The sequence below is a fragment of the Protopterus annectens genome, chromosome 1.part0, assembly GCF_019279795.1.
Source record: "Protopterus annectens isolate FY-2018-M chromosome 1.part0, PAN1.0, whole genome shotgun sequence".
NCBI classification, from domain to species: domain Eukaryota; kingdom Metazoa; phylum Chordata; order Ceratodontiformes; family Protopteridae; genus Protopterus; species Protopterus annectens.
Window position 1 is genome coordinate 1,782,691,635 of NC_056725.1, and position 23,357 is coordinate 1,782,714,991.

The 23,357-nt window shown below is 43.6% G+C and overlaps 1 protein-coding gene across 2 annotated transcripts in view; it reads left to right on the top strand.

Moving 5' to 3' along the window:
- Positions 1–23,357, top strand: part of SFT2D1 (SFT2 domain containing 1) — a 753,002-nt gene that overhangs the window by 111,329 nt on the left and 618,316 nt on the right. For both annotated transcript variants that reach the window (XM_044069517.1, XM_044069526.1), the window contains exon 2: positions 20,963–21,049. In XM_044069517.1, coding sequence (XP_043925452.1) covers positions 20,963–21,049 — 87 coding nt within the window. The remainder of the gene's footprint in view (positions 1–20,962; positions 21,050–23,357) is intronic.

Below are 23,357 nucleotides of genomic sequence, written 5' to 3' on the forward strand. Positions count from 1 at the left end.
TGGGCTCCCATCCCTCTTCGGGTGGGCCCGCCTTCTGGATTATGGTGAGGACGCTGGCGGCTAGCAATCCTCCTCCTTCAGCTCCGCCTTTGGTTCTCCCTCTTACTCGGCCATCGCCAGCCCTTTGCAGGGGACCACTAATCCAAAGCACCCCCTTTCCGAGGCTTCTTCGGACATTCCCACCGAAGAGCCCCCTCGGAAGAGGGTGTGCAAAAGAAAACACACAGAATCACCTGAAGATTCCCTTACTGAGGATATGGATTACAGTGATGGAGAAGGTTCCCCTAGATCACCCCCGATGATGTTTCCTTTGGGGACATCTTGGAGATTTTGAGTCAGCAGGGTGACTGGAAATTTTCCACCCCTTCCCCGCAAGAATCCGTATTCTTACAAGCTTTCCGTTCCCGGCCCACTACGTCCTGGGTGACTCCTCCTGCAGATGAGTTGGTCAAATTCATCGTGCAGCGAGTGTGGAAGAGTCTGGATTCAGTAGAATCTATCCCCAGGAGATCAGACAAAGTACTTTCTCCTCCAGAGGATCAACCCCATTGGTCAAAAGGCTTGCCAGTAGATGCTGTGGTGGTGGCGGAGGCCGCAAAGAAGGACTTGGCAGAAGAGAGTCAGGCTGTTCATCCGCCCAACAGGGAGTCCAGGGCGGTGGACAGGCTAGGGAAGCGGGTCTTTGCTGCAGCGGCCTTTGCCGTGCATTCGCTGAATTTCTTGGCACACTTTGAGACTCCAGAGAGACCTTATTTCTGAACACTCTGGTAGCCTTGCAGGTCAAGTGTCGGATTAAGCATGTGACAAAGTGGCCTTCCAACTTGCCACCCTTGAAGCAATTTTGAATTCCTCCATGAGGTTGCCACCCTTGAAGTGATTTTGAATTCCTCCATGAGGTTGCTCTCCCACGCAACCGAAGGAGCAGCTAGAGCAGCAGGTGCTGGTGTGGTTGTCCATCATGCCTCGATGCGCATTTCTGACCTACCGGATTCCTTCAAGTCTTCCTTTTTGAATTCCCCTATTGAGCCCTCCACGCTCTTTGGTTCTCAGGTCAAGGATACTTTGGCCAGGTGCGAGCAGGTCAAAAAGACCTGGTCTGCCGTGGGTCTGCACTTCTCCAGGAATCAGAGGAGTGGAAAGTTGTGGCACAAGAAATTGCAAGGTTTCTTTCATGATGCATGTGGCTAGGACTCCTCCAGACGCAGAGGAGGGTCCGACGGTGGAAGACGTCCTTTTTGGGGCAAAGGGGGTTACCGGAATCAGGGCTCCAGAGATTCATTCTCTGGTAGGCCCTGTCAGCGCTCCTAAAGCGTTGCCCGATTGCTTTCCTCTGGAAGCAGTCGGGGAGCGTTTCTCTCTGCACCAAGCAGCTTGGTCCTCCATTACCGACGATCTATGGGTGCAGAGAATTATCACCAGAGGCTATCACATTCCCCTCAAATATTTTCCAAGACCTCAATTCTCCCTTCCTGACGTTCCATCCAGTCAAAGGTAAGAGGCAGCTTCCGAAATCAAGAAGCTTCTTCTAAAGCGAGTCATCCAAAAGGTCCCCCCAGATCAGTGCGGATTAGGGTTCTACTCCGGACTCTTTTTGGTGCCAAAAAAGATGGGGGACTGGAGGCCCATTCTGGATCTCAGTCGTTTGACCAAGTCAGTTATACAGACCAAGTTCAGCATGGTCACTATTCAATCCATCCTTCCATGCCTTTGGGAGGGTGTGTGGATGTGCTCTCTAGATCTCCAGGATGCATATTTCCACATCAAAATGGACAAATGCTCCAGGAGGCTTTTGCACTTCCAGCTGGGAGCCATTCATTTTCAATTCAGAGCCCTGCCTTTCTGTCTTTCGATGGCCCCCAGCGTGTTCACGAAATGTCTAGTAGTGGTGACAGCTCACTTTAGACTGCACGGATTCCAGGTGTTTCCTTATCTGGACGATTGGCTCCTCTCCGCCCTCGCAGAGCGTCTACTGACCAGGGCCCTGCGTCACACACTGTATCTGGCGGAGTGTCTGGGTATTACTATCGACTGGAAAAAATCAAACCTTCAGCCCTCACAACAACTGGAATTCATAGGGGCTATGTTCAACACTCAGCTCGGCCTAATATCTCTTCCTCATCCCAGGCTCTTAAGACTGAGAACAGAAGTGCAGGTGATACTCGACTGCAGGAAAGTGTCTGCAAGGGAAGTTTGCATGCTCTGGGTTCCATGGTGGCAGCCATTCCCATTGTTCCGTTGGCCAGGCTTCATATGCGCCTGTTACAGTGGCTTCTTTAAACTCCATGGATACACAATCATCATCCCTTGAATGCACTAATCCGCATCACCGATCTTTGCAAGCAGGATCTCCTCTGGTGATTACGGATGCTTCCATGATAGGGTGGGGGGCATTTTCAGGGAAGATCTGTTCAAGGCACTTGGTCTCCTCTAGAAGTCAACTTACAGATCAACTTTCTAGAGCTCAGAGCTATGTTACTGGTCTTACAAGCTCTCCACCCTTTTCTTCCTCTCGGACCGATTGCTATCCAGTCTGACAACATGTCTGTGGTCTGGTACATCAACAAGCAGGGAGGGACCAGATCTTATCCCCTTTGCCGCGAAGCCGTGAGAATTTGGCAGTGGGCGATAGCTACCAACCGTTTCCTGACTGCTACACACATCCCGGGGAGTTCCAACGTGATTGCGGACAGGCTGAGCAGATGCATTCTGCTTCCTCATGAATGGTCTTTCAACCCGGAAGTGGCGGAGGAAATTTTCAGCCGCTGGGGCCGGCCTTGCTACGATCTGTTTGCCTCCCCCTCCAATGCGAAGTGCAGCAGCTACTTTGCCCTCTTTCCTCCGCAGGGGGAGTCCCCAAGAGATGCTCTGACTCTCGATTGGCCAACAGGTCTCCAGTACGCTTATCCTCCCATCCCCTTGATACCCTTGGTCTTGAGGAAAGCTACTCTGTTGAGAAGCAGAATGATTCTCATTACCCCATTCTGGCCTCGTCTGGTTTGGTTTCCCTTCTTTCAGCCACACCTGCTCAGACCTCCTTGGATTCTAGACTTCCGTCAGGATCTCATTTCTCACCCTCAAGGGTTGTTGTCTCCAAATCTGGCCACTCTCAAACTGACAGCTTAGTTGTTCCACTTCCATCAGTAGCCAGGCTTGAGTCACTTTCTCCTCCAGTACGGAATATTATTTTGGCCTCCCACAAACCTTCTACCAGAAAACTTTATAAAGACAAGTGGAAACATTTTTCCTTGTGGGAGCAAGAGCTGTCTCTGGATCCTGTTTGTGTTCCAGTAGCTACGGTTCTTCAATACCTGACCAAGCTTTTCCTTAACAGAGCTTCTGCATCCACGATTTGGGTGCATCTAGCTGCCATCTCCAATTTCCTTGATGGTTCAGACGGAATTCCTATTATTTCTTCCCATCTGTGTAAGACTTTCTTGAAGGGGATTTTTCATTCTAGACCTTCCATTAGACAACCTGTGGAATCATGGAATCTGTCTAGGGTGCTTCAAACTTTGACTCTACCTCCTTTTGTGCCGGCTGCAACATGTGATGTGAAGTTTCTGTCCTGGAAGACCTTGTTTCTGGTGGCAGTTACTTCAGCCAGACGTGTATCAGAGCTGCAAGCATTATGCATTGAGTCCTTATTTGATTTTCCATAAGGACAGAGTATCACTTCGCACCAATCCCACTTTCTTACCCAAGGTGGTTTTGGAATTCTCTATTAATCAGTCCATTATGTTGCCAGTGTTTTTCCCTAATTATACCATTCCTTGGATGTTCACAGACAGTTGCGGTTTTATTTGGACAGGACAAAGTCTTTTCGAAAGTCAGATCAGCTTTTTCTTGCCTTTGCGGGCTCTAGAAAGGGATTGGTAGTGTCTAAGGTTACCTTGTCTAAATGGCTTGGGGATTACATCTCCTTTGTTTATTCTCTGGAGGAAGAATCGGCTCCTGGCCGCATTAAAACTCATTCCACTAGAGCTGTGGCCGCTTCTATCGCCTTTCATGCTAGGGCTTCCTTGGATGATATTTGTGCAGCTGCCACCTGGGCTAAACCCCATACCTTTATCAAGCATTACAAATTGGATTTGATCTCCAGGAGTAGAGCTGCCTTTGGCTCTATGGTTCTCCGGAATGTTCTTCCATGAGGGCCACCCAGATTCTGTAGTAGCTAGGGACTCGGTCCCATCAGTGAGGAATGGAAGAAGATTAACAACTTCAGATAAAGAAGTTATGTCTTACCATAACGTTCCATCTGAGATGATGTTCTTCTTCTATTCATCACACCCTCCCACCTTCCCCCGCCATAGGCTACTGGCAGATCTTTGGGTTGTTTTGGTGTGTTTAGGGTGTTTGCACAGAGATGGCTTCTGCCTCTGTTTCTGTTTCTTATATATATGTTGCTACTATGTGTTCTGCAAACTCGATCTGAGGTATGGGATGAAGGGCATTGTGGGTAGTAGCGTGGCTCGAGAGTTTGGTGTATGCTAGCTTGGCATTTGGCTGACTCTCTGATGTTCATCGTGCATACAGCTGCAGTCATAACAGATGGGTTCTCCTGCCATCAGGCGGGTCCTCGGTCGGCCGAATTCCAAAGTCTAGGTCCGGCGTCGGTTGTCGTCGCCACTTCCCTGACGTCAGTGAGACAGGGGTATAAAGGAACCAGCCAACGCCATTTTCTTCAGTCTTTCTTGCCGCACGGTGCCCGAAGCAGAAGCAGTTTGCAAGTGCGGTCGGCCAGCTCCTGAAATTACGAAAATTTTGAAACCGAAGTCTTCTTGAAAGCTAAGTACCCCGTTGGGGAAACTTTTCTTGCCTCAGACCGATGTCAGACAAAGTTAATAATTGTATTTCATGTGGGAGGCAAATACCGCATAAGGATTTCCATTCCCTCTGTATACCTTGTTTAGGCCCAGACCACGACGTCTCGGTCTGTTTTTGTGCTACATTCAACAAACGCACCATTAAGCGTCGGGCGGAGTTCGCCCAGCATTATTTTGGAAAAACATTTAACTATATTATGTCGTCGGATACTCCGACTCCAGTTTTGTCTAAAAAACGCAAAGATAAGGACCGACACACGAGGTCCGCGGCCTCTACCGACACCATGCCAAAGCCGACTACACGTGGTCCGGATCTCAGCGAGGCGCCTACGCAGCCCCTGACTACCGACGACACTTCACTGGCGGTGTCTCCTGTGCCCGAGGTCGCAGGCTCCTCGGCCCACACCCCGACTACAGATACCGAAGCCACTCTTGGCGTTGAACCTCAAAATGTGGACAGGTCTACCTCCACTCAAGGTGTCTTCAGACCTTCTTCTTTCTCCATCAAGGCTTTCACTAAGTCTAAAGCAGCCATGCACTCTAAGAGACAAGCTACACAGGGCCCATCTCCAGGCCCCATGCTGAAAAAGCAGATGCTTAAAATGGCTGAGGATTTAATTACTCTTATCAGGGGTTCTCAACCCCCACCGGACAAAAGGCCCAGAGTGGAGGAAGAATCCCCCTCCTCTGATCAGGGCTCCATTATTTCAGAGCACTCTGATGATCAGGAACATTCTTACTCCCCTTTTGAAGACTCTGATGCGGAGGAGTCCATTCCTTCTGTATCCCCCCCAGAGGATTACTCATTTGGGGAAACTCTGCATACTTTAAGGGAACACTTCCACTGGGAAGGCCAAGATTATTCTGATTCCAAGAAAAGGCTTAGGGAATTTCTCTTACTACCTCAGCACAGGCCTCTGGCTATACCTCCTGTCTTGGACATCCTAGATGATGTTTACTCGGAGGCCTGCCTTAACCCGGACTCTCTGCCTCCAGCCCCAGTTAAGCCTGACAGGTACTACAGGGTTCCTGACTCACACCAATTTCTATACAAAAGCCATGCTGCTGACCCAGAAACCATCTCACAGGGCCCCAAGGGAATTAAGGCCTCCACTGCTAAAAATCCATTACCTTCCGAGAGAGATTCCAGATCCTTAGAAAGGTGGGGAAAAAAGGTATATACCTCGGCTACCTTAACCATGAGGGCCTTAAACTGTCAGTTCCATATGCTAAAATACCAACAGTTTTTGTTATCACAATTGAAAAGTAAAATGTCACAACCTGAACAACCAGACTTGAAGGAGTTGCAGGATTTGATGCATAGTGCAGAACAAGTGGGTAAGCATACCTTACAATGTGGTTTTGATGCTCTAGACTGAGGCCTTATGTAGAGCTGCTGTTACAGGATCAGTCATACGTAGACATGCCTGGATCAAGGAACAAACCTTGCCTGATCATGTCAAAGCTAAATTACTAGATGCCCCTCTTCAAAAGGATGTATTATTTGGTGCTAATGCTGAGGAGGTATTAAGGAAAATGGAGGAAAAGGCTAAATCAATGCAAACTGTGAAAGATATTCTACAGGTACAACCCCCACGTTTCAGTAGAAATTGGCCTTCCAAAAATTGCTCCTTTCCAGCCACGGACAGACCCCAAAGAGGCAGATACATGCGCCCGAGGGGCAGAGGACAATCCCAAGGATCCTTTAGAGGCAGACAATGGCAAGCTCCTACTCAAAGAGGTGGTGAGGATAACTCGCAATCATTCAGAAAGCAAGCCCAATGACTTTCCCCTTTGCATGCCAAGCAAGACTCAAATGGCAGCCCCCTTAGGAGGAAAGCTGGCATTATTTTCAAAGAATTGGTATATTGTCACAAAAGACAAATGGATCCTGGACACTATAAACAGAGGCTACAGATTCCATTTTCACACCCTTCCAAAAATGAGAGGCATGCCAAACCTGCCACACAATCAAAGAGCAGAGGCACAAAGGCAAATTACAGATCTCATAGACATGAAAGCTATTCAAGAGGTACCTACGCACGAACAAGGTCAAGGTTTTTATTCCAGGCTATTCCTGGTACCAAGGAAGGGAAAAGATTGGAGACCTATTTTGGACCTGTCCATTCTAAACACATTTCTACTCGTACCAAAATTCAAGATGCTCACTCTACAGAAACTTCTTCCCATGCTGGGCAAGGAGTCTTGGCTGATAACATTGGACCTCAAGGAGGCATACCTGCATGTCCCAATCAGACAAAATTGCAGAAGATACCTCAGATTTCTTGTAGGTTCAACCCATTATCAATTCTCTGCATTGCCCTTTGGCTTATCTACTGCGCCCAGAGTATTCACGAAATGCCTGGCATCAGTAATTGCCTACTGCAGACTACAAGGAATAAAAATATACCCTTATTTGGACGACTGCCTGATCCAAGCGGACAGCAAGCACATTCTTCTGAAACATCTGGCTTATGTAATAATGTTGTTGAGCTCTCTGGGATACACAGTCAACAAAAAGAAATCAAGGCTAATACCCTCTCGGAAGATAATTTTCCTGGGTGCCAACTTGGACACAAACACCTAGATGGCCTACCTCACGCCAGAGAAGCAGGGGCAACTAACTTAATACTTCAGAGCACTAGCAAATTGCACCAGGCTGACTGCAAGGAAAATTCTGCAGGCTCTGGGATTCATGGCATCTTTCATCTTACTAATCCCATGTGCAAAGCTGCATATGAGGAAACTTCAATGGTACCTGAAAAACATATGGTCTCAACACAGCCACAGTTTGGAAACAATAATACCACTAATTCCATGTCTGCAAAAGGAATTTCTGTGGTGGGCTCAAGCATGCCAAACAAACTCAGGTCTTCCATTCAGCAAGCCTCAAGCAAATAAAGTCATCACAACAGACGCCTCGGACTACGCCTGGGGGGCGCACATGACAGATCGGTCCATTCAGGGCAAATGGTCCCAAAAAGAAAAGCACCTTCACATCAATCAAAAGGAAATGCTAGCAGTAATGAATGCTATTATAGCTTTCAAGGACCTTCTGCAACCAGGTCAACTATTGATAAGAACTGACAACACCACAGTTATGTGGTACATAAACAAGCAGGGAGGAACACATTCATACCCCCTATGCAGACTGGCCATGTCACTTTGGAACATGGCCATGGACTTACAAATCGAACTACAAGCACAGTACTTGACAGGCAAGGAAAACACGCTGGCAGACAACCTAAGCAGAAATATGACAGATCCACACGAATGGAAGTTGCATCCAAAAGTTTTTACAGAAATAATCCAAGCATTGGGAAGGCCAGACATAGATCTCTTTGCCTCCCACAAAAATCACCAATTGACAAAATTCTGCTCAAGGATTTTCCATCCAAAGGCCTGGAGAGTGGACGCTCTCTTTCAGTTGGACATCAATGACAGTTTATGCCTTCCCACCTCTTCCTCTGCTGCCCAAAGTTCTATTGAAAACCAGAGCAGACAGACCAAAGATGATTCTCATTGCTCCGGACTGGCCAAGACAACACTGGTACCCACTCCTGAGGAGCCTGACGCATTCCCCACCATGGACCCTGCCTCTAATGCCTCTTCTTCTGACTCAGCACAGCTTCAAAACTCTTCACAGCCAGCTAAAAACACTCAATCTAGCCGCATGGAAGATTCCTTAGCATCACAACAGACCCTACTCTCCAAGGAGGTGCAGGATGTCATTTTGGAGGCCAGAAGGCCATCAACTAGAAAAGCTTACTCCGCAAAATGGAAACGGTTTTGTGTCTGGAATAAGAAAAAGGGCCAGGATCCTGAAAAACTGAATTTACCTCAAATACTACAGTATTTAGCTGTGCTGCTAAGCAGTGGACTTTCATTCTCCTCCATCAAAATCCATGCCTCAGCCATTTCTGCAGAATACAACACTGATCCACCCTTATTCTCTCACCCTCTTTTAAGACAGTTCCTCAGAGCGGCTAAGAATCTAAGACCCCTAAGAAAACAACCAATACCTGCTTGGGATCTCAATTTCATTCTGGAAAAACTGACCTTGCCTCCCTTTGAGCCAGCTTGCCTCATCAGATTTGCAATATTTGTCCTGGAAAACAGCTTTCCTTCTGGCTATTACCTCGGCTCGTAGAGTTTCAGAACTACAAGCTCTCATGGCTGTGCAGCCTTTTATCATCTTCCATCAGGACAGAGTTTCCTTACGAACCAACCCGTCCTTTATGCCTAAAGTGGTATACAGGGTAGCTTTGAATCGGGCCATACACTTACCTACCTTTTATCCTAACCCTCAAAACAAAGGGGAGAGATTACTACACTCCTTGGACATTCACAGACAACTATGTTATTATCTGGACAGAACAAAGCCTTTCAGAAAATCAGAACAGCTCTTTGTGTCCTATGCTGCAGGAGCTCAAGGAAAGCCAATTTCGAAACAGACAATCTCAAAATGGATAGCCCACTGCATACGCTTTTGCTATTCTTTTCATGGCAAAACTGTACCTACAGGCATCAGATCTCACTCCACAAGGGCCACAGCTACCTCTGCAGCTTTCCTCAGAGGAGTTCCTACCAAAGATATTTTGGAAGCAGCCACTTGGAGTTCTGTACATACCTTCTCCAAGCACTACTACCTACCATTATACTCCAAAACTAGAGCAGGCTTTGCCACTGCAGTCTTGCAGGGCATCCTGGCTCCTCCTAGTTCCACCTAGTGCCTACCACCCCTTTCTTAGCTTTGGGATTCTACCCATCTGTTATGACTGCAGCTGTATGCACGATGAACATAGTACAGTTTTGTACCTACCATAAATGTAGATGTTCGAGTGCTAATACAGCTGCAGTCCAGGTTTCCCTCCCTCCTTCCCCTCTTGGGACAGGCCTATAGGCTAACACATCCTCATACAACCTGATTGGGGTATTCATTTATGGTGTATTTGCTTGCAACTACTGTATTTTGATTATATTGCACTGCTTTATTACACAAATTTATGTATTACCTTCCTTCTGGGGGCACCTGACATCTGGGGCAAGAAAAACTGAAGAAAATGGCGTCGGCTGGTTCCTTTATACCCCTGTCGCACTGACGTCAGGGAAGAGGCGACGAAAACTGACGCCGGACCTAGACTTTGGAATTCGGCTGACCGAGGACCCGCCTGACAGCAGGAGAACCCATCTGTTATGACTGCAGCTGTATTAGCACTCGAACATCTACATTTATGGTAGGTACAAAACTGTACTTTCTTAGAGTTCGGAACCATACCAATCCGTGAGGAGAATGTCGACATCTGTACAGTAACTGAAACCTGGTTCAAGGCTCCAGAGAGCACCCCAGCATTACCGGCCTACAACTCGTACCCCAAGTTTTGGCCACAGAACATGGTCTGAAACACAAAAGGAGGGGGTGTATCCATAATTATCAAGGATACCTACACCTCCAGGTTAGTGGCTCAGCATGATACCTCTGAGATCATCCATGTGCAACTAACATCGGGCAAATCTGCAGTGCAAATTGTGGCCTGCTACAGATGACCCAGGACCACCACTCCACCTTTCTGGAGACACTGGAAAACATGAAGGTCCTACCGAACACCCTGATATTGGGCGATTTCAGTTACCCTACCATTCACTGGGAAAACTACTAGAGTACAAATTCCCAGGCCCAGCTCTTCCTGGAATTCATCAACTCAAATGCCCTGGATAAGCTGGTAAACTCCCCTACCAGAGGTGAAAACGTATTGGACCTGGTCATCACCAACATGGGTGACAGGTGTTCCACACCGGAGGTCAACCCATTACTGGTTGATCAGACCATAAACTAATCACTCTGGATGTCCACACTCCACCACCACCCCCAACTAAGGAAATCACAGTAAAAAACTTTTCTAAAGCAAACTTCACCTTACTTAAGACAGAGGTTGTAAGTTTCACAGCCCCCACGCTAAAGGATAACACTGCCCAAGATGCAGAAACCTTTACAAATGCACTCTATGAGCACCTGCAAGGATGCATGGATTGTGCCACCCCTAGCAAAACCAAGACTCACTCCTCTAAGAGAAGGAAACCAGTTTGGTGGCCCCTACAATAAACAGGCTATACAATAGGAGGAGGAAACTAGTTCAGAAAAAAAGCAAATCCCAAGAAGGAAAGACATCCCTGATCAGTATCAATAAGAAACTTAAGGTCCCTCATGAAATCATCCAAGGGTAACTTCGAAAGAAAAATAGCCAAGGATTCAAAAGATAACCACTAAGCCTTCTTTAACTATGTTAAGAATCTAAGTGGCAACTCACAGATATGCACTGAACTAGTGCAAAATAGCACAAAATATACTGAACCTACTGATATTACCAACATCCTGGTAGATAGATTCAGTGCAAACTTCATCCCCTTCTCACCTCCAAAAGGGCCCACAACAGTACTGGAAAAGTGTAGTGTCCCAAAAATTACAGATGCATAGGTGAAAACAGCCCTTTCAAAAGCCAAAAACACAGCGTCAATGGGACCAGATGGTGTCCCAGGCTGAGACTTGCACGAACTACAGAACGAACTAACCCCCCCACCTAAACACACTGTTCAACCTCAGCCTCTCCACAGGCTACATGCCCATAGAATGGCGCACAGCAACGGTTATTCCTCTCCACAAAGGAGGGGCCACAACTGACCTTGGTAACTATTGCCCCATAAGCCTGGTCTGCTGTGGGCTGTGGAGTGCATCATCATGGAACTCATTAACAAAGACATTGGAAACCTCCAAACACTTGACCCGACCCAGTTCGGCTTTGTTAAGGGCAGATCATGCCTACTAAATCTGGTTGACTTCTTCAAGACAGTCACCAAGGCCATAGATGAGGGAAAGGTGGTTCACACAGCCTACCTTGACCTCGCCAAGGCTTTCAACACCATTCCCCACTCTGGTATTACAGAAAAACTCACCAACCTGAACATAAACCCCTATGTCACGAGATGGGTTGCCAACTGGCTTAGACAGAACTCACACGGTAAGAATAGCGGGCTCCAGGTCCGACTCTAAACCAGTCACAAGTGGTGTCCCTCAAGGCTCGGTCCTGGGACCCCTACTACTGTTCAGCATATACTTCTCAGAAGGACACGCAAACACAGGAGGACTATGGTTAACCAAGTTTGCTGATGACTGCAAACTGGGAGCCATAATTGACTCTCCGGCTGACACATCCTCCAAAAGAGCCTTGCTGAGATGGACACGTGGTGTCAAAGTCATGGCCTCAAGCTAAATGCCAAAAAATGCATAGTCATCCCGTTTGGGAAAAACAAAACACCTACGAATTACCACATAGGTGGCAGCCCCCTTAATACCGAAGAGGTAATAAAAGATCTGGGGACCCAGGTAGATAGTAATCTCTCCTTTGACAATCATATTGCCAAAGTAGTTAGGAAATCCTTCTATGTGGCCCATCTAATTACTAAAGGGTTCGCATCTAGAAATAGAGGTTATAGTGCCCCTCTACTAGTCACTCATGAGACCCATCATAGAGTACAATGCCCCATTTGAGATGTACCTCACAAGACACTTCCAACAGCTGGAAAGACCACAAAAGTACCTCACCAAGAGGATTACTGGCCTCAAACATATGTCCTATGCAACCTGACTGAAAAAATCTCCAGCTTTACTCAGTGGCATATCACTTACTCATAGGTGTTCTCTGCCTGACTTACAAAGCCATGTCCAACTCAGAATTGATGGACATGCTCCACCTAAAGAAATCCAAGTCACTGCAAGCCTCACGCTCTAGTGAGCTAAACCTCGTCACAACGATAAATAGAACATGCTGGAGGGACAGATTCCTGTCACAGAGATTCCCCATGCTTTGGAACAAAATTCCAAATTACATCAGGCAGAGCCCCTCACTAACACTCTTGAAGAGAAACCTTGACGAGTGGATAGGTAACAGAAAATACATCCCTGGGATCACTTCATTGGCGCTGCTTGACAGAGGATCAGTTAATTAATCAATGGGGCGGTGAAAGCCGACACACTCTGGCTAGGCATATAAATGCCCTCGGGCAGATAGCCTAGTACTTATCTATGAATCTGTAATTGGATGGAGGAGTGAGCTTTAAGGGATGGCAGAAATTGTGTAATATTTGTAATGTTGGAATGATTATTAAAAATGTGCACTGCATGAAAGCAATGAAAAATATCACTATGGTTCGTTTTCTTTCCTATTAATGTACATGTAACTGTCACTACTTAATAAAGATGTTAAAAGTTGATCATGTCATCAGTTCTCACAGTTGTCTTCCCAAATTATTCCAGTTCAGGTTAATAGCTGTTGCATTGTTTGGGTGTCTGCAGATGGATCGTATTGTATTTGGATGGAAGCGACAAAGTCAGATTTTTTTGTCCCCTCCTCTTCAGAGAAACTGGGTCAAAAAGTTTCCAAAGTCATTTTTTCCTGCATGGCTTACTTGGTGCATTAGATTTTGCTACCAAACGTTTGTTAAGTCCATACCTCAGGCTGTCCCTGCTCGTACGTCTTGGTCAAGGGATACATCTCAGGCCTTTATCAAAACTGCGACCACGAAAAAAGAAGAAGCCAACAGGATTAGGAGATTTTAAAATTGCAAACCAGTCTAGTAACCAAGTCCAGTAAATCACTAGTAATGAACGCTTTATTTAGTCTGCGTTTTCGTCCAACAAAAGACTTCATCAGATACAACACACGTAATCACAAGTCCCTTTTTATACATAATTAGTAAAATCCTAACCAATCATATCCAACTTTTGTTTTAAAATAAACAAATGAATTGCAACCTTCCATTGTACATTTCTGAATGAACATTGTTTCGTAAAACTTTAAAAAGTGTTAAAATACCAATGTTTATAACCTTGTTAAAAGTGTCCCTAAAATATTTTAAAAAAACTCTTATACTCCTTTATTATATTATATTAGATTGGAAATCATGAGCAATTAAATTTATGTATTAAACATATTTTAGTACTTAGAATTTCATTGTGCTCCACATTTAAAAGTATATGATGCCATCTCCTGGTCTTTTTTATTATGGCAACTATATTTATATCTTTGTTGCTTTTAACTTTAGTAGTGGTAAAATGGAAATGTATTCGTTTAAACCAGGGGTTTTGTTTGCCTCCAAGGCTAATTGCCACCATAGTTCTCTGTAGCCAATATTTTCTTCCCAAGGACCACCTCTCATATCCACTTTAACTTGGTCCAAGTATGTATTGAATGACAACAATAAAGGGTCATCAATGAAGGAAAACTATCACCAGACACTAGTCCTTGAATTTAATGCCATCAAGAAGGTGAAAGAAGTGTTTCAAAAAGAATGGGAGAAGTTTAAAACTCTTTCAGATATAGAGGGTCTCTCAGAACTCAGTCCAAAGGTAGTGTTCAAAAATTCTATAAATATAAAAAACACTTTAGAAACAGGGAATATTAGAAACAAAAAATTGGGGGATAGGGCTAATTCAGATAAGGTAGGTACTTACAAATGTGGAAAATGTAGACAATGTGAGTTTATAACAAATCACGAGAAAATTTACCTAGATAGCAGGGGTTTATGGCTATACAGTAAAGGCTATTTTAATTGTGAGTCTAGGGGCTTGGTCTATTTAGTAATTTGTAATAATTGTTCATCCTACTATGTAGGTAAGACTGAAAGATCCTTAAAAAAGAGGATTTATGAACATACTTACGACCATACTTACGACATTAGGAAATGCAAAGAAACTAATGCACTATTTAGACATTCACTAGTATGCAAGGAATATGAATTCAGATTCTTTGTCTTGGACCAAGTTAAAGTGGATATGAGAGGTGGTCCTTGGGAAGAAAATATTGGCTACAGAGAACTACGGTGGCAATTAGCCTTGGAGGCAAACAAAACCCCTGGTTTAAACAAATACATTTCCATTTTACCACTACTAAAGTTAAAAGCAACAGATATATAAATATAGTTGCCATAATAAAAAAGACCAGGAGATGGCACCATATACTTTTAAATGTGGAGCACAATGAAATTCTAAGTACTAAAATATATTTAATACATACATTTAATTGCTCATGATTTCCAATCTAATATAATATAATAAAGGAGTATAAGAGTTTTTTTAAAATATTTTAGGGACACTTTTAACAAGGTTATTTAAACATTGGTATTTTAACACTTTTTAAAGTTTTACGAAACAATGTTCATTCAGAAATGTACAATGGAAGGTTGCAATTCATTTGTTTATTTTAAAACAAAAGTTGGATATGATTGGTTAGGATTTTACTAATTATGTATAAAAAGGGACTTGTGATTACGTGTGTTGTATCTGATGAAGTCTTTTGTTGGACGAAAACGCAGACTAAATAAAGCGTTCATTACTAGTGATTTACTGGACTTGGTTACTAGACTGGTTTGCAATTTTAAAATCTCCTAATCCTGTTGGCTTCTTCTTTTTTCGTGGTCTTGGTTTCGAGTGGAAGTTGGCCGTTTTTATTCTTTATCAAAACTGCGTCAGTGAATGATTTGTATATTGGCTGTGTCAGCATTACCAAATTCTTTGCAAGGCATTATAAACTGGATAGCTTCTCCAGATCAAAGTCTGCCTTTGAAGCTGTAATAATTCAGGTATTTGTTTACGACACGCCACTCAAGATGACTAGCTTGAGACTCTGTCCTAGAGAGGATGGAGCTGAAACTCCTAATTTCAGACACAAACGTTATATATGTTAACAATGCAGCTGTATTGGCAGTTTTAGATTCATCACCATTCTTGTCCCCCTGCCAAGGGGTCCATTGTTGCTTTTGTTGGAGTTTGAAGGTAGTCTATGGTTTTCTCCTGACGGCTTTGACGTGCAGCCCACTGAGATATGAAGAGGGTAGCTTGAGAAGGTTTTCAACTGAGCTGAGTAAGGATTTGCCAGTTGTGGTCACAGAAGTGATGGATTGAAAGTGCCTCTGCAAAGCAATCGTTGTGGTAAATGTGTAACTTTAGTTTATTTTGTCACTTAGTGTTCTGGTTTAGTCATTTTATGCCAAGGTAGCTTGCCACCAATAGTAAAAGAAAGCTAGAGAGAAAGTAGAAATGGTGCTGAAATATTAACTCTCTTAGTAAAAGGTTAACCCGATGTTGTCCACTTCATTCCATTTACCTGAAGGACTCTATTCTGATGCTCAGAACTTGACCGTCCACCTTCTCACAACATGAGATTCTAAACTTGAGCTCCTTCTACCAACCCATAATGCCCCGCTCCCCCTGTGTTCCCTCAGATCTTGTTTGCCGTGGTTGGTGTTGGCTTGAACTTCTCCATTTAGAGTTTTTTGGGTAAGTTTCCAATTTTTTGATATTTCCTACCTATTCTATCTTTTCCCTTGCCTTCTTTTTCTTTCTAGCTGTCAGGTTCTAGCAATTGCACTTGAAAAAAAGTTTCTCCTTCTTTCGCTCCCTTACTTCTTTTCTCCTTATGACTGATCAGAAGCCCAGAAGCCTTTGAGCTTTAAAAAGTACACTTCTGTGGGGGAAAGATTCCCTTATCTGACGCCCATGGGGAAGTGCGCCTACTGTTTGGGGCTTTATGCAGGGCTTTTCACCCCCCAGGCTCTGGTGGATAAGAGAAGCAAACTCATTTTAAAGGGCTTGCTTCCTCCTTTCACCACTGCCGGGGGTCCTTCCATATCAGGGGCTTAACCCCCGGCTAAGAAACCCAAGAATTCACAGGAGTCCAAGAAGCCATCTCCTGAGTGGTCCTCCTCGGAACCTCCAAAGAAGAAATAAGTCTTCGGAACTGACATGTTTGGCTGTTGTTTCTCTTACCTCTACCTCCCCTCTACCTTGTTCCTCCTTGGGGGCAACGGGGCCAAGTTGTGGTCCCTCTGTGTTGGCTCCGACTGTGTAGGCGTCAGGGTCTTCTCTGCCAGTGCCTTCTGGATGATCTCAGACCTGTTCTCAGTGGAGATCTGTCACACCTCCCTCTTCAGCTTCATCTTGGTCTTCCCGCAGTCTGTCCTCTAGGGATGTGAGTAAGCTCATGAGGCGCTTCCTCGAGACGCAGATCCAGATGGTGTTTGTGTTCACCCTGTCCACTTCTAGGTCCATGAGGCTCTCCGTATTGCAGCCTGTAGCTCCTTCTCCAATTTGTCCCTCTGTTTCGGAGTTGTCTGTTCCATTGGGTCCCGTTGCAGAGGTGTTGGAGCCAGTAGAGATTTCTTCTTCACCTCTGGCTTTCTCACCGACTTGCTTGGCTCCAGCTGCTTTGGCTCCGAGCACGTGTCTGAGCCATAGCATCGAGGTCGGTTCCGGGGGGTTGACTTCGACTACAAAGGTCTCACAGCCATCTCTTCCCCTTGGGGGCATTTTCTTTGACAGCCTGGTTCTGACTCCCCCTTGGAGCAGGAGGCCCATTGCTTCCGAGTGGCGTCTACCCCGGTGAGATAGTTCCAGGTAGTTCGGAGTTCTTCTGCATTCAAGGTTGTGGAGAGGGTCATCTCCTTTCCTAGGAGACCTTCATCACTCACTGCAACAGAATCCCCCTGTCCCACTCTGGAACTGTCTGAGACCTCTGACTGCACAGGAAAGGGGCACCCAATGCTGCTCATGGGTCTAAAGGAACCCATGGTGGGTAGCCGAGACTGCCCCAACGGAATCTGCCAGTAGCAGAGGAAGCCACTAGTCCAGGTACACGTCCTGAACCTAGGGTTAAATGTTTTAAATACAACCTGTGGGGCCATGTAGAATATAGATGTCCATGGAGGCAAGGTGGGGAACAAAAGGTGGGAGAGCCAGTAAGTGGGAATGGCAAAATGCCAGCAGTAAGTTGTCTTCCTCCACCTTGACTAAAGCCCCAGTTCCCGATGAAGAAAAGCAACCCCAAAGCATGATACTGCCACTGCCATGCTACACCGTGGGGATAGTGTTCTTTTGGTGATGCAAAGTTTTGTTTTTGTGCCAAATGTACCTTTTGGAATTGTGGCCAAAAAGTTCAACCGTGGTCTCATCAGACCATAACACATTTTCCCACGTGCTTTTGGGAGACTTGATGTATTATTTTGCAAATTTTAGCTGGGCCTGGATGTTTTTCTGGGTAAGAAAAGGCTTCCATGTTTCAACCCTACCCCATAGTCCAGACATATGGAGAATACGTGAGATTGTTGTCACATGTAGTACACAACCAGTACTTGCCAGAAATTCCTGCAGTTGCTTCAATGTTGCTGTAGGCCTCTTGGCAGCCTCCCTGACCAGTTTTCGTCTTGTCTTTTCATCAGTTTTGGAGGGACGTCTAGTTCTTTGCAACGTCACTGTTTTCTCCACTTTTTGATGACTGTCTTCACTGTGTTCCATGGTATATCCAATGCTGTGGACATTTTTTGTACCCTTCTCCTGACTGATACCTTTCAACAATGAGATCCCTTTGATTCTTTGTAAGCTCTCTGTGAACCATGGCTTTTGCTGTAGCAGGCAACTGAGTAAATGTCAGGAAAATCCTACTAGGGCAGCTGAACTTTATTTGGGGTTAATCAGAGTCTAATTGATGGGCAGGTGTGTACCCAAGAAGACTGAATGTTGTAATTAAATCAAAAAGTGTTTCAATAAAGTATTAGTTTAAGGGTGTGCACACTTATGCAACCAGCTTATTGTACGTTTTCTATTTTTATATTTTTTCCCTAACAGATGTGTTTGTTTTTCAATTGAGTTGTATAGGTTGTAGGTCACATTAAAGGTGGGAAAAGTTTTGAAATTATTTATTGTGGTCTCATTTTTTTGTATCACAAAAACCTGGCATTTTAACAGGGGTGTGTAAACGTTTTATATCCACTGTTGCGATAATAGTAAATATTAATTTGTGTAATGTGTAACCAGTTTAAAATATTTTAGTAACCACTCAAGGTATACAAATGTTGTTAGCTCCATTTTGTTCATCTAGCTCTGAGCGTTCATATGAGACTAAGCAGTTCAGTCTGTTACTTGGTTTTGCGATATAAGTATTTAAATTATGACAGAAGGAATCGATATATGAATAAAGAGTATGACTTTATCTGCAGTAGAAAGAAGTTGGATGTGAATGTAGTTGTGTTGCCCATTGTGTAAGCTTTAAAATGAAATTGAGTACCTTGTATATAGCATAACTGTTTAGTTATTAATGTTGAAATGAACAGGCAGTATTAAACACCTAGGTGATCACTAGAATGATACTAGAGAAATGCCTGCAAGGTTAATTAGGTTTAATGAGTAAAGGAGAGAGCAGACCTTCAATCTTATCTTGCCTTTATGTCTAAAGTTGCAACATGATTTAACTGGAATCAGTTTGTCAGTTTGTTTCTTCTTCCCGGAATAGTATTCTAATGTAGTCTGTCAGTTAGGGCAGAGCACTAAAGCTGTGATTTGTTAATGAGCTGCTTCTTCTGCCAAGGGTACACTGTTTGAATCTCTCCACCTTCATTTGCCTTCTATGTGACTATGTGCAAGTCACTTAATCAGACAGTACTTTGAGGTTATTGGGAATTTGGCTAGGCTCTTTAATGGATTCCTGGAGTTACATGTGAAGTAAGAACCTTTTAACATAATCATGGAGAATATTTTCATTTTATGAATTGGTTACATCTTATGTGGGCAGACCCATGTCAGTCAGAAAGGCAGATCATCTTTCTGTGTCTGTTGCCAAATCCAGGCTGGTCAGGAAAATTAGCAATACCGCCTTTCCAGATAAGCCTGCTTTGTTGCTTTTTCTGCTGTGATGAGCACAGAACGGCTGTTACTACAGCCATTAAGGGTCTCTCTACAAAAGCAGTGACTATCTTTGAGGGCTTTTCGGAAACATCTCCTTTGATGATACCTGTGCAACAGTGATGTGGTCTTCCCCAATTACATTAATGAGACAGAGTAAACTGGATGACACTTTCAGGTCCAGGTCGTTCTGTGTCTGCTTTCAGGAGCATGTTCCCATGAGAGTGATAAACCCAGCAGGATTTGCTAATTGCACATTTTGAAGATGGACCTCCTCTTACGATATTTGAAGGTTATGGGCAGTTACCATAGTGGCAGCTACATATGAAATTCCATCTTTGATAATATACCGACTCTCCACACCCTTCTGTTTCATAATATCCTATGCTTTTTCTTCCTTTCCTCAGCTTTCTTGCTGACAGCAGAGCTGAAAAGAGTCGTCTCCTCTGTGTTTGATGTGTATGATAGGAAAGGGAAGGCGGCTGGCAGGCTGAGAACTTGTGGTCTCTGGCAAGGTCCTAATGCCTGTGACAAAGGTCTGAGAGGTTACTAAAGAAAGATGTTACTCCTACAGTTATAACTTTATAATAAACAGATGCATCATTGAGGTAAGTGTGTATACATTTTGTTTCCTCACTATTATTAATGCCTGCAGTATGTGTCGTTTAGAGAGGCACAGTTAGGATGAGTGTTTCACTTCTGTGCTTCGTTACAACCATTCTTTGTCATAACAATTTATCAAGAAAAGAGGTAGATTTCTTAATTTTAGAGATAATATGCTTAAAAATGAGAGTTTTCATTCAGTATAATATTCCATAACTAAAACTGTTCTTTTTAAATTACTTTTAAAAAGTCTGGCATTGTGTGTGTGTGTGTGTGTGTGTGTGTGTGTGTGTGTGTGTGTGTGTGTGTGTGTGTGTGTGTGTGTGTGTGTGTGTGTGTTTTTGCAGGTAAACCTTGCAGGGCTCTATGGTTAAACCATGTAATAGTGTGAGAAGTGTGTGACCATTTAATCACAGAACTAGTTAATTTAAAAGCCAGTATTTGAAGTAGTATTACCTTGTGTTTATGTTTTGGGTACTCCATGTGTGACATACATAATGTTCATGCTTAACGTATTTATGTTTGAATGAGAGCAGTGTACATAATACAGCTTGCTGTTTGTTGTAAATTCTTTATAGTACTTTCTAAAATAGAACTTTCATAGTTACCTTTTGCTTTTTTCATGCTGACCTAAGGATAATCAACTGGTTGCAAAAAGGTAAGTGAGAATCATGGCTGTAGAAGAAAACACTTCATGTAAGCCGAATAATGTGTTTGATGTAAAAACATTAAGGAATGTTTGGTTTGTAAACATGTTGTTGCATTGCTGAGATCTACTAATGTCTTAGTTTCTTTTTTCTATTTTAAGGTCCTGGATGGCACGTCGCTTAGCTTTGGCACTAGACTGAAATGGTTTGCGATATGTTTCGTGAGTGGAATCTTGTGTTCCATTCTTGTAAGTGTTGCATCTTTTGTATTTTCATAGTAATGTGATTATTAAACAAATTTTAGATAACTTTTGCAACTTCCTCTATTTTCTTCAGAACAGGAAGACTGCAGCATCTGTTTTCACTTTCATTTAAAATATGAAAAATTACTGATTAGTACAGCTGCACTGTGTAGGTTGTTTTAATTTGCATAATTTTTAAAGCATGCACACAAAACTGAATTCATTCTTCTTTTGCAGCATTTATTTATTTTAATGTTATTTGGCCTAGCCTACGAGCTTTACTTGCCTGATAAAGGTGATGATGGTGGCATCATCTTAAGAAAAAGTCTTGGCCATGGATTATGTCATGGCACCACTGACTGGTCATTTTCTGCAGCATAGATAGTACATTGTAGAATGCAGATCATGTAGCTGCGGACCTCCTTTCTTTCTAAGCTGAAAAGTTTGGAGAAACCAGTGCTCTACAATATGACTATAAGATGCCACATACATTGAACAAAATATGGTGAGCTTTAATCCCTTAATATTGGGTTCCAGGTTAGCTGGACAGCTTTTTTTCTGGCATGTTTTTAATTTTAAAACTTTAAAAGTTATTGCAACTTTTTAAAACATTAGTTTGTTTTTAATATTAAAATCATAAAAGCTAGGATATTAAAATAAAAAAACTTCCTTAGCCTTAAATGCTTTTTTGCTGTAACATCTAATATTTTAACTGAACATAATTTACCAAAGGGGAAAAAACAACATTAAAATAGGCTTGGCAGTAGAATGATGTGAAATGTATTATACTGCCTCCCTCTCCTGCTGTCCTGTTGTAACAGGTCATGGCTAATGAGTACATGACTTATCTGTAGGTATGTAGTGACATAAGTTGATTAGAAACAGCTGATGTAATTTCTTTTTATCATTATCATCAACATCATTATTATTATTATATTATAAACTTCTAAGACACTAATCTTGTTCAAAAGAAATAACTGATGTCATTTCTTGTTGACAGGTTCTTATAATTTTGACAGAGATTACTCAAGAGAGCAGATTTCCAGCGATTTTTTTTTTTTTTTTTCTGTTGCAGATTTTGCTGAGCAAAAACATTACAAGGATGCCAAATAAAATCAGTGGGCTTTGCTAACAGTCATCTTCTTCTTTTGGCTTTTTACCGGTTAGGGGTCGATCACCTGTCCACTCATGACTGGCAGTGGAGTTTTACGGTGTTGAGTTGCCAGCTCTGCGCCCAACCTTCCACAGAAGGCACACACACGCACGCACACACACCTAGGGCCAATTTATAGTGTCCAGTCCACCTACAGCATGTCTTTGGGATGTGGGAAGAAACCAGACCACCCGGAGGAAACCACGCGACCACAGGGAGGATATGCAGACTCCTCACAGAAGGCACCACAGCCGAGGATCGAACTGGAGAACCTCTTGCTGTGAGGTGGCAACACTAACCGCTGCACCATCGTGGCCGCCCTTGGGCTTTGCTAACAGTACATGTAGTAATTGTCCATGACCTTTTTTTTATCGGGTCTATGTCATATATTCGAACGGGTCTATGTCATATATTCGAACGTCCAGAATGTCAAATATCATATGTTCGAGACCATATGGCTGACATTTGAAAGTTCGAATATAGAATAAAAAAAAAGAAAAAAAAAAGAAAAACACACCTTAACAGTGTGAGCAAGCCCCATGCAATCCCCCACACCCCCCTACTTAAATATACCAACTCCGAGACCGCACTTCAGTGCAGAAAATGGAAATGCTCCCATTCTGCACTGTTCAGCGCCATTAAAAGTCACTCTTCGAACACTTTAAATGTCAATCATATGGTCTAGACCATATGACGTTCGACATTTCCAGCGTTCGAAGATTTAACATAAACCCTTTTTATCCGTTTGGCTCTTTAAGCTGGTGGTATTTTTAGTGATTTTTTTTTTTGTCCTTGGCAGGAGACCAAATGATAATGGAGTCAAATATCAGAGGTATAACCAATCAGAATGTGATTATTTTGGGGAAGTTGATACAGGCCGTTTATTAAATGCAGCATTTATTGATCTGCCTTGTCACTGACTGTGTTGATTTGTGTGTTTACATTGTACATATGTTGTTGTGTCTTTCGGCTTTTCCCAGTTATGGGTCGCCACAGCAGAACTCCGGTCCACTAATGATTGGTAGTAGATTTTTACGTGCCGAGTTGCCAGCCCTGACACGCAACCTTCAACGAAGGTACAAATTGTACATATGTATGTATGCAAATTGGAGAAGAACAAGCCTCACTTAGTTCTAAATCTGAACAGTGCTGTAACAAAGT